We start from the raw sequence: 14,089 nt of genomic DNA, 5'->3' as shown, positions 1-14,089 counted from the left end.
CACTGTGCACAACCATGTTTACTGATGGTTTGCGGGTCATCAGCTACAGAATCACTGGAAATACAGCTCAAGCTGCCCTCCCCGCCCCCAGTGAGAATCTCTGGGGAGAGGACCCAAGAGTCCAATTGTTAGGCTAGGTCTAGAGGGTGATTCTTAGGTACTTTTGCAGAACCACTGGGCTACCAGGGTAAATAATGCCCAAATAGTAGAAAATTATCATGTTTTAAAACCATGAAATCACCAAAGTTTTATTTTATTTATTTATTTTTGAGGGAAGGAGCATCAGAGGGGGAGGGGCCAGGAGAGAGGGGAACAGAGGATCCCAAGTGGGCTCTTCGCTGACAGCACTGAGCCCAATACGGGGCTCGAACTCGTGAACCGTGAGAACATGACCTGAGCCAAAGTCAGACATTCAACGGACTGAGCCGCCCAGGTGTCCCTAAAATACCAAAGCTTTAAAATAAGGAAAGATATGTGCCCTCAGCTACTTCAGCCAAAATGCTATCCCTTAAGTATATCCTCTGTTGAGATTACACACACACACACACACACACACACACACATTTTTTTTGCTTTAAGGAGACAGCATGAAGACCTACATTAGCTTCAAATTGCCTTGACATTTCTCCGTTCTTGGTGTTCTGTTCTATCGAGACATCTGTAGATTATCTGGCACCCTAACATTTTAGGACTCACTTAAATAATGATTTTCCCCGGGGTGCCTGGGGGGCTCAGTTGGTTAAGCATCCGACTTTGGCTCAGGTCATGATCTCATAGTTTGTGGGTTTGAGCCCCACGTCTAGCTCAGAGCCTGAAGCCTGCTTTGGATTCTGCGTCTCCCTCTCTCTCTCTGCCCCTCCCCTGCTCATACTCTGTCTTTCTCTGTCTCAGAAATAAATAGAACATTAAAAAACATATAAAAAATAATGATTTCGCCCAACCCTCCCAGGGTTAATGAAGAAAAGTGTGAACCAAGTACAGTGGGAATGAGGGACGAAGGGCCCGGGCTCTGGACGGACAGGCCAGTGTGAACGCGGGTCGTCACCGGCCCCAGGGTCAGCTCAGGGGCACACAGCCTGCCTCCCCGCCCCCCGCCCCCGCCTGTGTGAGAGGCTGCACGCTACCTCCCTCAGCAGGTGTCCAGGTGAGGCGACGCTGCACTTGGCACAGCCCGTCAAACCGGGAAGCGGAGAGGAGCAAGGCATGGGGAGGCTGGGACCCAACACGAGAGATCACGCGGCAAGGAGAGGGCCTGCGACCGGGTGAGAGGAGCCCAGGGCAAAGCCACATAAAGTAAGGGAGAGGGGGAGACGAGGCGTGGGAGAGGCAGCCCGATCCCTGCCTGCCGGAGAGGGCGCTGAGACGCCAGGGCAGCAAGGGTCTCGCAGCCTTGGCGTCTTCCCCGGTGGTGGCCTAAGCCAAGCAGCCAAAGGCGATCTTAGTTTGCTTAAAATAGGAGCATTTCTCGATTTTGTACTGGCTGTGCTGGCAGGCCCTTCTGTCCAAAGGAGTGCGACTCCAGAGGGCCCTGAGATGTCGGTGTGAGGAAACGGTAGGTTTTACCGGGCCCTGGTTCCGCCAGGATCCAGCAGGGCAGTGAGGAATGCGGGCCTGGAGAGCGGGACCTCCCAAATTTCTGGAACCCAGACACCCCGCGTCTATAGAGTGAAGGGAACGTCAAATGCAAAAGTGTAAATTTGCAATTTCAAGTAATCCTGACCTGGCCAGAAAGAAGGGAAGGGAGGGGAGGGGAGGAAGAGAAAGGGAAGGTAATGGGAGAGGAAGGAGGAGGGGATGAGGCAGGGAGGGGATAGAAAGGAGGAGGGGTGAGGAGGGAGGGGAGAGAAAAGAAGAAGGGGTGAGGAAGGATAGGGGAAAGAAAGGAGGAGGGGGGAGAGAAAGGAAAAGGGAGGGAAGAGAAAAGGGGAGGGGGGAGAGGAGAGAAAGGAAGAGGGGGTGAGGAGGGGAGGGGAGAGAGAGGAGGAAGGGGGAGGGGAGAGAAAGGAGGAGGGGGAGAGAGAGGAGGGGCTGGGAGGGAATACAGGTTGGGGAAAAGGAAAGCACAAGGGATCTAAGAGAAGTAGGTTGAGCACGGATTTTCGAAGGCCACCCGCAGGCCTGAGGGAAAGCGCGTGTGACCACGAACAAGAAGAGATCCACTACCGAAACGAAAGCACCAGGACACAGGAAGAGAGCAACGAGCCCTGCGTGCGCTGCTTCGAGCTCCTGAGCCCCACCCGGACCCCCGCCTTCTCCCTGGAGCTCACCTCCCCCCTCTGAACCAGGAGCCACCGCGGCCGGGGGTGTCACAGCCTGTCCGGCCCGGAGTGAGCCCGGACCCTGAGCACCACGACTTCTGCGTGCTCCCCGTCCTCATCGGCAAAGGGGTGCGAGTGATCCCAGCCCTCAGCCCCCAGAACAGGGGACACGCGACACACTGGCGCTCAGGGCCGTGCTGGCTGAGGGGCTTCCCAGCGACGCCAGGCTGCCCTTCCCCCGTGCCCAGAACAGAACACAAACACGGAATCAGGGCCCCACATTGGCCGGACTGGTTTTGTCCTTTTAGTCTCGCTGACTAGGAAGCAGAAGGCACCAGGGATCAGCAAAACACACTTTTCCGACACGGGTGCCATGCACGTGCCCGCACAGGAGGGCTCGAGGCTGTGTGTCCCGCCAGCGAATGCAAAATTATCACCCTGCTTGATTCCACAATCAGGTCCGGATGCTTCCAGTCACTTCACTGCATATAAGTAAGTTCCCTTTCACCGGAAGAAACGAATATTCCTAAAACTATTTAGAAAAATTCCAAGATACGGGTAGTACAAACATCCGAAGCCACTATTTTTACACAATGCGGAATCATCCGTGTGTTCGGTCCATTACCTTACTACTGCTCCTTTTATTAACTTTGAAAAATCCCAGAAACTTTTTCTTCTCTCTATCTGTCTCGTCGTTGCCAAGCGATGATTTTCTAAAGGTTTCTGCGGAGAAAAGAAAAGTATCGTTATCATCAACCTATGGAACGAGAAGGAACCGCACACTTTAAAAATCTCGACGGGGCACCTGGGTGGCTTAGTCGGTTAAGCGTCCGACTTTCGCTTAGGTCATGATCTCGTGGTTCGTGGGTTCGAGCCCCGCATCGGGCTCTGTGCTGACTGCCAGCTCAGAGCCTGGAGCCTGTTTCAGAGTCTGTGTCTCCCTCTCTCTCTGACCCTCCCCTGCTCACGCTGTCTCTCTCTCTCTCCTAGAAATAAATAAAAAATATTAAAAAAAAAAATCTCGACAAATGAATCCTCCACCCTTAAACTTTATTTTGGTTTTTATAGGACAGTCAAAACACCGTTTCTTTCAAAGCACTTTGAGGAGCGCCTGGGGGGCTCAGTCCATTAAGTGTCTGACTTCGGCTCAGGTTGTGATCACACAGTTTGTGGGTTCGAGCCTGGTGTCAGGCTCTGTGCTCACAGCTGGGACCCTGGAGCTGCTTCAGATCTGTGTCTCCTTCTCTGCCCCTTCCCTCCTCACACTCTGTCCCTTTCTCTCTTTCTCTCTCTCTCTTTCTCAAAAATAAATAAATGAAAAAAATTTTTAATTAAAAAAAAAAGCATTTCAAGCCACCTCAATGCCTCCAAGTCCCATTTACAAAATCACTAAAGGTTCTCACAATCTTCTGTCAGTTGGGTGGCGTTTTTCTCTGAGTGGGATTGAGCCCTGTGCATGAATGAAAAAAACAAAAAACAAAAATAAATAAATCAAGAAGTTCTAGGGTCGAACTGTCTGCTGGAAAAATAAAGTGAACTACACATACTGTTTTATATTCACTAGTAGCTACATGAAAAAGAACCAGGTGTGTGATATTAATAATGTGTTCTGTTTAATCCAATACTGCTAAAATATTATCATGCCATCACATAATTGAGAGAAAAATTATGAATGAAACTTTTTTTTTGAGAGAGAGAGGGCAGGGAAGGGGCAGAGAGAGAGGGGGAAGAGGATCTGAAGAGGGATCTGTGCTGACAGTGAGCCCGATACAGGGGGCTCACGAGTGGGGGGCTCATGAACCATGAGATCATGACTGAGCCATCCAAGTGCCCCCTTAATGAAACATTTTAAATTCATTTTGGTGCTGGGGTGCATGGGGGGCTCAGTCGGTTAAGCATTTGGCTTTGGCTCAAGTTACAATCTAAGGGTCAGTGGGTTCGAGCCTCGATCGGGCTCTGTGCTGACAGCTCAGAGCCTGGGGCTGCTTCGGATTCTGTGTCTCCCTCTCTCTCTGCCCCTCCCCTGCTCATGCTCTGTCTCTCTCTCTCAAAAATAAACATAAATTTTTTAAATTCATTTTGATGCTGAGTGTGCAGGTCACACCGCACATCTCAGCTTGGACCGGCCACACTTCAAGTGCCCGAGAGCCACACGTGACTGGGGCAGGGACATCTGTGTTAAACATCTGCCTGAAAATTATGAGTGAGGTGAAAACGCTAACTAAATAAATAAATCAACAGCCTTCTGGCTTGAAGAAGGCCAGTGGCTTCCAGAACATGGACTGGCCTTGATGGTCTGCCCAGGCAGTATCTGAGAGAACCGTCTATGATCTTCCAGGATTCGCGTTTCCAGGTCTGCCTTCCACAACTCAACCCGAATGTCGTTCTTCCCGATTACGTTCTCCAGGAGCCCCCACCATGTCCCAGACGGGGACGTCGAGGCCCAGGCTTTTCAGGCAGCTGGCAGCACCATCGAGGGTGATAACGGATAGGCTGTATCGGCGTCAGGGAGGACTTAGGCCAGCTCCAGACCCCTGCCTCCAGGGTGGGGCCCAGCGCCTGCATTCACTCCCTCCTCCCCCCTCCTTGGTGCAGGGCTGTGGTTGAGAACCTGCTGAACCCAGGTCAGGAGCGCTGAGGGCATGCCTCGCCGGTTTCCTCCTCTGCGGCGGGGTGGGGGAGCTGGGGGGGCACCGAATCAGATAACCGCCTGGTACGCATGGCATCCCCACCGTCTCTGACGGCCACTCTCCAAAGGCCACTCCAGGCCTCTGTCATGAACTCATGCTTTTCTGCTCTTCCAAGGCCCTCTGACATGGCAAGTGGGGAGGGGGGAATTGGGGTGCTCCTGAGGGATGGAAAGATGAATTTCCCGGGACCATGGCCAGCTGCTGGAGAGCCTGACTGCCAACCCACAGGTAGGAAAATGTGGACAGGATTGTACGGTCTGCCATCGGAACATCAACCAAAACAAGGTAAGCAGCAGGCCTAACTTCTTTATCTGCTGGCCTAGAATTTCATCTTCCGATTAGAGAGCACATACAAGGGCGCCTGGGTGGCTCAGTAGGTTAAATGTCCGATTTTGGCTCAGGTCATGATCTCATGGTTTGTGGGTTCGAGCCCCACATCGGGCTCTGTGCTGACAGCTCAGAGCCTGGAGCCTGCTTTGGATTCTGTGTCTCCCTCTCTCTCTGACCCTCCCCTGCTCACACTGTCTCTCTCAGAAATAAGTAAAACATTAAAAAAAAATAAAAAAAAATAAATAGCACACAGAACACTCAGTATGTTAGTAGCAAGTGCATCAACGCGAATTCTGCCTCTCCAGAGAAGTCAAACCCCAGCACCTCCATTCCTTAAGTTGTTCTGGGAGCAGCAAAGGTCTGGGTTTTAGTACCAAGGCCCAGGCCTTGTGCGTGCAGGCAACTCCAGCTGAGCCCCTGGTGCCCTCTGACCCAGATCGGTGAGCGAGCAGCTCCGATCATGAGGCATGCATCCACACACACACGCGTGTGCACACAGGTTTCCCGGCTGATGGCACAAAACCCGCCACTCCAGGCACCGAGCTATGAAGGGTGCCCTGTGCTACGCTACACGGAGGGGAGTGACAGTGGGCATCAGCAGGTGTATTTATAACCGATCACGTATCTAGAATCGAGGGGCGTGTGACACGGATGTGGTGAAACCCGTGATATGCTAGAACCCAGCAGGTGAACAGGACAGGGAGCATGTGGCTGGCACATAGGCTATTCCGCCAACCACAGACACAACAGACGGATCAGGAAACTGTCGCAGAATCGAGCTTCTATTTCTCTCCCTGAACAGCAGCAGAGGCTGGTCACCAAGTCTGCAAGACTGGAGGCCGAGGGGCGGGCGGCCCAGACACCAGAGTTGCCGGCAGTGATCCAACCGGCTCTCTCTCGTGTGGCCACAGGTGTGGACTGTCTGGAAGCAGTGGGGCCCCCAGACAGTCGGTCTCAGGTATGGGGGCCAGGGACTGGTGACTCTGTGCTGAGAGGCGCCTTCTGGGAGGCCTCTGGGCCCCAGTAGATCAGGCAGAAGGTCGGAGCGCCAGCCCTGGGTGTTTCTCAGTGTTCCCGTGGGCAGGTGCCCACCACGCGTCACAACCAGTGACTTACCACGGACGCACAGCCCGGCTGGGAGAACACATACACTCCCTGCTTCCAAGCTCACAATTTGAGCCCGAAACCTATTTTCTTCTGGTTTATGCTGATTTACTAGAAGTTAAACACGAGTTAAAGTTCTGGGGAGGACATGCTTCATCTCTAAGAATGCACACAGTGCTCCGAGGCGTTAATGTTATTTGGAGAACAACAGAGATGAACTGAGCAGGGGGGGGGAGGGGGGATGGAATAGGGCTTCAGGGGCCTGGAAATACCGGCTCTTCCAAACCGTACCTTCCGGATGAGAAAAACAGAAGATCAGGGCTGGTCAGTGGCCACAGCACGGGCGCAAGCCAGTAAGCTCCAGGTAAAGAGATCCAGGCCTGTGTCCACAAACGTGCGGCATGTCACAAGCCTGTGTACACAGCGCCATCTGGGCTGTGCTGGTCTCGGTGTGCCCATTGCCCCTGATCAGACCCACGTGAACTGAGGAAGCCGCCACGTACAGGTGTGTCCTGCTCTGAACCATGACCATGCACCATGCTCCTTAGGAGAGGACCCATCTGTCGGCAATACTTGTATGCAAGGCACGATGGAGTAAATCACAGCAGATGAGGGGTATGCGGGGTGGCCTGGGCCACAGCACTGTCAGACGTGACACCCACGGGCTGAGCTTGCAGACCCATGCCAAGTTCTGTGTCATTAAAGTGTTGTATGCAAATGACAAATACTCATTGGGATTTGAATGAACTTGTGTGTGCGTGTGTGTGTATGTGTGTGTGTGTGTATAGTTCAAAAAGTTCACATAAATTCCAATATATAGGGATGCCTGGGTGGCGCAGTCAGTTAAGCATCTGACTTAGGCTCAGGTCATGATCTCACAGTATGTGGGTTCGAGCCCCGTATCAGGCTCTGTGCTGACAGCCAGAGCCTGGAGCCTGCTTCAGATTCTGTGTCTCCCTCTCTCTCTTCCCCTCCCCTGCTCATGCACTCTGTCTCTTTCTCTCAAAAATAAATAAATAAAATCATTTAAAAAAATTCCAATATATATGTGACTGTATGTATCTACGTATACATGTGCATGTACGTGTAAATATAGGTATAGATGAGCAAATGTAAAGTGTATAGTAAGTGTCAGAAAGAATGCAAAAGCCAGAATGATCATGTATATACTTTCCTACGACAGAAAAGATTAGGCTTCACATTCTCCACTGCCTCAAATTCTGCAGCAGACAGGATGGACCTTGAGGGCTCAGGGGAGCGCAGGGGAAAAGGAAAACAGTGCGTCTTCTGCAAGTGCCGCTTCTGCGCTGCCCTGAAACTGTGTGCTCCCAAAGAACCCACGTTCTGGAACAGCCTCCTTCGATCCTCTGCGGTTGGACCCACAGAGCACATCCCACACAAGGGGCATTCTTCTCCTAGGCAACCAGGGACTCGGGACACAGAACCAAAGCCTTGTTTCAGTGGCCAGAGGCACCCGGAAGGTCCCGCATGGCACGCTTGCACACGAATGCACCTGCATGCACCGTCAGAGCCCAGGCCATGCAGAATCCGGCCGGCCGAGTGGGAGCACACCTGCGGGCTCACCTTGGCAGCTCAGGGAAGGCTCCGACTGAGTTTTGGTCAGAAGAACTGGAAAAAGCAGGCAAGGAGAGAGTGAGGGCGAGCCTCCCAGTCTGCGAGCACGGCTCGCCCCTCCGTAAGCCCCGGGCGGGGGGCTGTCTGTGCCCCTGCAGGAGAGGGGCCCAGTGCCCAGCGGGCTGCACTCCCAGCCCCTCCCCACCCCCCATTCCCAGCCCACAGCTGCGGGGCCACTAAGCGCTCCTGCGGAAGCAGGTGGCAGCAAAGCCTTCTGCTTTTCCAGGCTGCCAACCGCCGGGAATTCCAGAAGTGGGGGGCCCCTGCCTAGCAACACACCGCCTCCGGCTTGGCCCCCGTCCACTCTGGAGCAGCTGCCAGCTGGGGAGGGGACGTAACGCAAGAGGGGCCCAAGTGAAAGAGCTCCCTGCAGACGTCTTCCGGAATATTCTCCTTTCTTCCCAAATACTTGACTGCTGGCTGGGATAGAGGCGTTTGGCGGGGATGATAATCAAACACTTCACAACCGGCATGGCACACGGCACTGAAGGGTCCAGATGAAACAGATCCTGGCCCCTGGGTGGGAGTCTGTCACCCACCATGCCCATGTCGGCTGTTACTCCTTTATTTTCTGGGGAGGGTGCTAGGGCCCCATCACATAGAGCTAATGACTGACATATAACCGAAACGTGTGTTTGTGTAAGCTTTTTGCTTTCACGTATTTGTGGGGGACAGCTTTTCTTTGCTTTGCTTTCTTTCTTTTTTCCTTTTTTTTAAAAATTTTTTGCAGGAATAAATAATCTATGCATCTTACATGTGGCTGAGCTAAAACCCTTCCTCAAGTGAAAAATGAGACCTGGGAGCCAGAAACCTGTGGGAGATTTGGCAGAGGAGAGAGATCCCGTGATGATCAGTGATTTCGCAATGACATCAGTAATAAGAGAAACAGATTTCCCCAGAAGAATTTGAAGGGAACTGAAGAAAACCATGAAAAAACAAAATAGGTTTATATTTTCCAAACCCAACCCACTCAGTGTCTGTAGAATAAATAAAAGGCCACAGAGATCAAATGAGCCTCACAATAAGTTCTAAAGTCAAGGATGATGTATTTCTTTTTCTCACTCACTCATTCATTGATTTATTTTGGTCTGACAGCTGTTTTGATACAGTCAGCCCTTTATGTCAATCAGGGAAATCTGCTCACACTCCTACCAGTCTCTGGGGTAGCAGCGAGTGGCCTTTTGAGCAGCCTCTCTCCTTGGTGGCTCGGGGCCCTCAGGTCAAGTACCAAATTCACATTGGGAGGAAGGAGTCCCCGGCATCCATGCCAAGGAAGCCCCAGGTGGCCTCGTGGGTGGTTCTCAAGGACTGACCTCGTGAACTATAATTCGGGTGGTTTTAGAAAAGACCTAACTGTGGTTTTCCATTGGTGTGACGACAGGCAATGCCTGAGACTTGGGGGGCAAGTCCCGGCAAGTGGAAAAGGAACCCAAGAGAAGCTGGTTCGTGTGGGTTTTCCGAGTAGTTCTGCTCAAGGGCCTTTTTAGATTTACGCCCCCGAAGCTCACAGGAGGCAGGGAATGCTCAGGATGTGCTCAGGATAGGGGCAGAGAGACACATCATCACGACCAAGGGGAAGAGGAAGAGACTAAATGTATTTTCTGCCCACTTCAATTCTGATTGCAGCTCGAGCGGCCTGAAAACTCAGGCCCTGCGAGCGCTGACGGGCGGTGGACATGTGGACCTCCTGCCCGAGCCCTCGCCCGGTGGGAGTCACAAATGCAGGGCGGCCTCACCTCGTTTGTTGTCCCACGCGTAAAGTTCCTTGATCCCCAGCTCGTTCAGGGACTTGGACAACTCCAGCTCCTCCCCCGCGACGTTGTCCCTGAGGAGCACCACGTGCTCGGGGCTGACTTCACACTTGGCGCAGATGACCGGGAGAAGGTTCTGGAGCGGTACCTCGGGGCTCACGCGCACCACAGCCTTTTGTGTTCGCAGGTAGTTCACTACCAAGCGCACAGATTTCTGGAAGAACGTAACCGGAGGGAAAGAATTCTGTGAGTGTGTTTGCACACGGCTTCAACCTCTGTTGGTGTGGCTAGAATGGAGGATGGCAAGATCTGGTGTAGCCCGAGCTCTTCTTCCAAAACTCGGTGGGTCGTGGGGGGGAACGGCATACCCGGAACAAACAACTTACCATAGAATCGCTTACTAAGGAACCAACTGCCAACAACACAGGGAAATTGGCAGCTTGACGGAGTCTTGATTTATAATTCAACACCTATGCCTAACTCTCCCTCAAGGATCCCAAACAGACCTGAACACAAGGCACTTGTACATAATTTCTAAATGAAAAGTTTGAAAGTATCATGAACAATTCAATTTAAAGAAAAATCCTAAAAAAAACCCAAGATATCAAATTTTTGTTTAAATAGCCAAAGAACCACATAAATGTTACTATCTCTATAAATACATACAATGTGTATGTATGCCCATGTGTATATATATTTTTGTATATATGCTACACATATACTTAAGCTGAAAAAATATAACAGGCATAAAAGAGACACATACGTATAATAAACGTAGAACGATAGATGCTATAATCAAAAAAAAAAACCAATCAGTTGGACTAAACCTGATTCTAAATGTCTGTTGATAAATGGGCCCATCAAAAAAAATATGCCAAAGTTTCATGCAGGCAATTTTTTCTTGGCCTATACTGACCTGACATTTTCTGAAGGCCCTGAAGAGCAGAGCCAGTATGTGTGTGCTGAGTAAAGAGTTAGCTGGATCCATGCCCCTTTCCAGAGTATTAATGTCACCAATTATAATTTATTAACCACCCAAACCTAGAAACGTATAGAAGATGAACTGCTGGCCAAACTGTCATTTTTAAAAGCAGAAAAAGTAGGTAGATATTCCAAGAATCTAAAAGCTCTCCAATGGAGCTAAAAGAGTCACAGCAAAGCCTTATTCAAAAGTACCATAAACAGGGGCACCTGGGGGGCTCAGTCAATTCAGCACCCGACCCTTGATCTCGGCTCAGGTCATGATCTCACGGTTTGTGAGTTTGAGCCCCGCGTCAGGCTCTGCGCTGATGGCACGGAGCCTGCTTGGGATTCTGTCTCTCTTTCTCTCTGCCCCTCCCCTGTTTGTGCTCTCTTTTTCTCTCTCTCAAAATAAATAAGTTAATTAAAAAGATGTACCATAAGCAGCTGGAGTTCATGTTAACCAATAACCAAGAGCCTGAAATAAATTTGTGTATGAGATAGTCTCCAAGTGCATTGAGTAAAAATTTTGGACGTCAGTTTCTCAAGAGGGAAAACATGTTTTTCCTCTGTCTCGGAAGAAGTTCAAATCTTCCCTATACCCCATAGCTTCCTTGGACTGGAAGACCAAGGACTTTCTAGAACAATTCTCTAGATCTCTAGTTCAACAAGGTAGCCCCTGACTCCTTGGGGTTATTTAAATGTCAATGGATTAAAATTAAATACAATTAAAAGCTCAGTTTCTCAATCACACTAGTTTCCATTGCACCCACTTAATAGCAACAGGAGACCAAGGTCGGCCATCTTGGAATCTGCAAGGTGACAGACCACTTCCATCTGTGCAGAAAGTTCCAGTGGATGGCTCTGGGCTAGACTGATTCCTATTCTGTAACATCCAAGGGAGCAAAGTTACAACCATGAATATTATTAAGCTCGGTGTACTTCCATCTTCTAAAAGAAACTCAGTTTAGGGTCTCACTTTGTCTAGTGCAAAAGTAGAAATTTCACCCACAGCTGTCTGCATGTGTTACTTAGATAAGAGGGGTTCCACCAGCCCCCTTCATCAACACCTGGGCCACAGGTGTCCGCCTATGTGCCTACGTCCTCAGGTGACAAAGGGTCCCCTCATCCTACTGACCTCAGGTGCCTTAGGTGGGCCAGGCTTAACCTTCTCTTCAGGAACTTTCTCTTTGAGAAATACAGTGTGCACATTCAGGGTCCCAACTAAAGTATTTGGCTTAAAACTCAAAGGCTGTTGGGTTTCCGAAGACCGGATCTCAAGGGCATGGTGGGATGGATTCAGGTGGTTCTGAAGGCAAAGTTCAACCAGTAGGTCCATCATTGCATGGCTGGAAAAGGGAAAGAAACCACAGTAGTTAGGAATGTTGGCACTGTCCCTTCGGTCAAGCTTAGGAAGGGTCAGACACACGAACCAGCAGGTCAATGTGCAATCCTCAATCTGGGCATGCTTATCAAGGGCAACGACTGCTCGTGAATTCCTGACGCATGACTGTACAGCGCCATGGTAACATTTGCAACACTAGTAAACAACAGAACTGAAGGAGTGACTGGTAGATCAAACCCATAAGAGCTGGGCAAAAGAGCTATATTTGTAGCTAAATCCGTTCATATGTTGAACTGAATCCTAGAAGGTCAGTTAGCACAAGTGAGATCACTGAAGACTAAATTTTCTGCTATTCAAAATTATAATGTATCTTAAAAACTGAAGATTATAAATTGAAGATGATAGCTGAAAAAAAAGCATGTCTTTTTAAAGACAAAAGAAAAAAAAACCCAAACAAACAAACAAAAACTAAGAAAATAACCTTGTTTGAATGTCAGAGATTTTCATAATGTCCCCCACCACAGGGAACTACTTACCATGAGAGGAGAGTAACAATGTGGATTACTCCAAAGAATTTCATTTGCCTCTTTTGTATCTGCCTGGCAGAATGCTGACCTCTCTTTCTCAAAATTTCCCAAGCAATGGGGAGCATACACACCTTTCAAAAAGCATCAGTCTTTCCTCTGATTTCTTTATTTTTTAAAACTGTTTATTTATTTTTGAGAGAGAGACAGAGTGTGAGCAGGGGAGGGGTAGGGAGAGAGGGAGACACAGAATCTGCAGCAGGCTCCAGGCTCTGAGCTGTCAGCACAGGGCCCGACGTAGGGCCCGAACCCACAAATGGTGAGATCATGACCCGAGGTGAAGTCGGACATTTAACCCACTGAGCCACCCAGGTGCCCCCAAAACAACTTTTTAAAGCCATCTCTATGATGGTATTTGCTCCATCTACTATCCAGGAAGTAACCGACAGCATGTGTGTGAATCTGGGGGACACTCGAAGACACTGGCATCACCTGAATTCAGGAGGCTCCTGGCACCTGGGACTCTGATGGGGCATCTGTGGGGCTGACACAGTGCCCACGCTCACAGGTGCCCCAGCACACACAGCCACACCAGCTAATGACACTGTCAATTTGAACTCTTTCAGCTCCGGGGCAAATGTCATCTTCATTCCAACGGTGAGCTTAACGCAACGCAAGAAAAAGGCTCTGAGATGTGAGGACATTCCACTGCAAAGCCTCGGTACAAAGGGCTGCCTGGGGGCTTCAGTCAACTGAGCGTCTGACTTTGGCTCAGGTCATGATCTCACAGCTTGTGGGTTCGAGCCCCGTGACGGGCTCTGTGCTGACAGCTTGGAGCCTGGAGCCTGCTTGGGATTCTGTGTCTCCTTTTCTCTCTGCCCCTCCCCTGCTCTCTCTCGCTCTCTCTCTCTCTCAAAAAATAAACATGAAAAAAAAAATTAAAAAAATATTACCCTCCAAATGTGTATACACTTTAAAAACTGTTTTGAGAGGCACCTGGGTGGGCTCAGTAGGTTCAGTGGCTGAGTTCAGCCTAGGTCATGATCTTGCTGTTCCCGTGTTCAAACCCTGAGTTAGGCTCTGTGCTCACAGCTCGGAGCCTGGAGCCTGCTTCGGATTCTGTCTCTCTCTCTCTCAGAAAAAAATAAATAAATATTAAAAAATTAAAAAAAAAAAAAGAAAGATGGTCCATCAAGACACTGACTTTGGGAGATGTTGATGTGTCCAGGCAGGCTTACCGATTATAAGGAGCATCCCACTTGATGGGGGGAGGGGGGGTGTAGATAACAGGGTGAGGTTGTGAGTGGAGGAGGGCAGAGGTGGCTGGGAAATCTCTGTGCTTTCCTCTCAATATGGGTCGGGAGTTACAACTGTTCTGGAAGAATCGAAGTGTTCTAAAAGAAGATATTCATATTCCTCACACAAAAATGTACATCAGCTCAACCAAACCAACTTGTCGGCCAGCTATTCAGCGAGCCGTCTTCTTCTGGCC

General features: G+C 50.1%; 1 protein-coding gene across 1 annotated transcript in view; it reads right to left on the bottom strand.

Moving 5' to 3' along the window:
• COBL (cordon-bleu WH2 repeat protein) overlaps positions 1 to 14,089 on the bottom strand; it is a 159,960-nt gene that overhangs the window by 114,362 nt on the left and 31,509 nt on the right. The window contains exons 10-12 of the mRNA XM_077781151.1: positions 11,867 to 12,077; positions 9,754 to 9,982; positions 2,884 to 2,981 (exon numbers count right to left, since the gene is read on the bottom strand). Coding sequence (XP_077637277.1) covers positions 2,884 to 2,981; positions 9,754 to 9,982; positions 11,867 to 12,077 — 538 coding nt within the window. The remainder of the gene's footprint in view (positions 1 to 2,883; positions 2,982 to 9,753; positions 9,983 to 11,866; positions 12,078 to 14,089) is intronic.

Source organism: Crocuta crocuta, unplaced genomic scaffold (assembly GCF_008692635.1).
Source record: "Crocuta crocuta isolate KB4526 unplaced genomic scaffold, BGI_CrCroc_1.0 scaffold108, whole genome shotgun sequence".
Classification (NCBI taxonomy): Eukaryota; Metazoa; Chordata; class Mammalia; order Carnivora; family Hyaenidae; genus Crocuta; species Crocuta crocuta.
The sequence above is the reverse complement of the archived record's forward strand: the minus strand, read 5'-3'. Positions and strand labels throughout refer to the sequence as shown.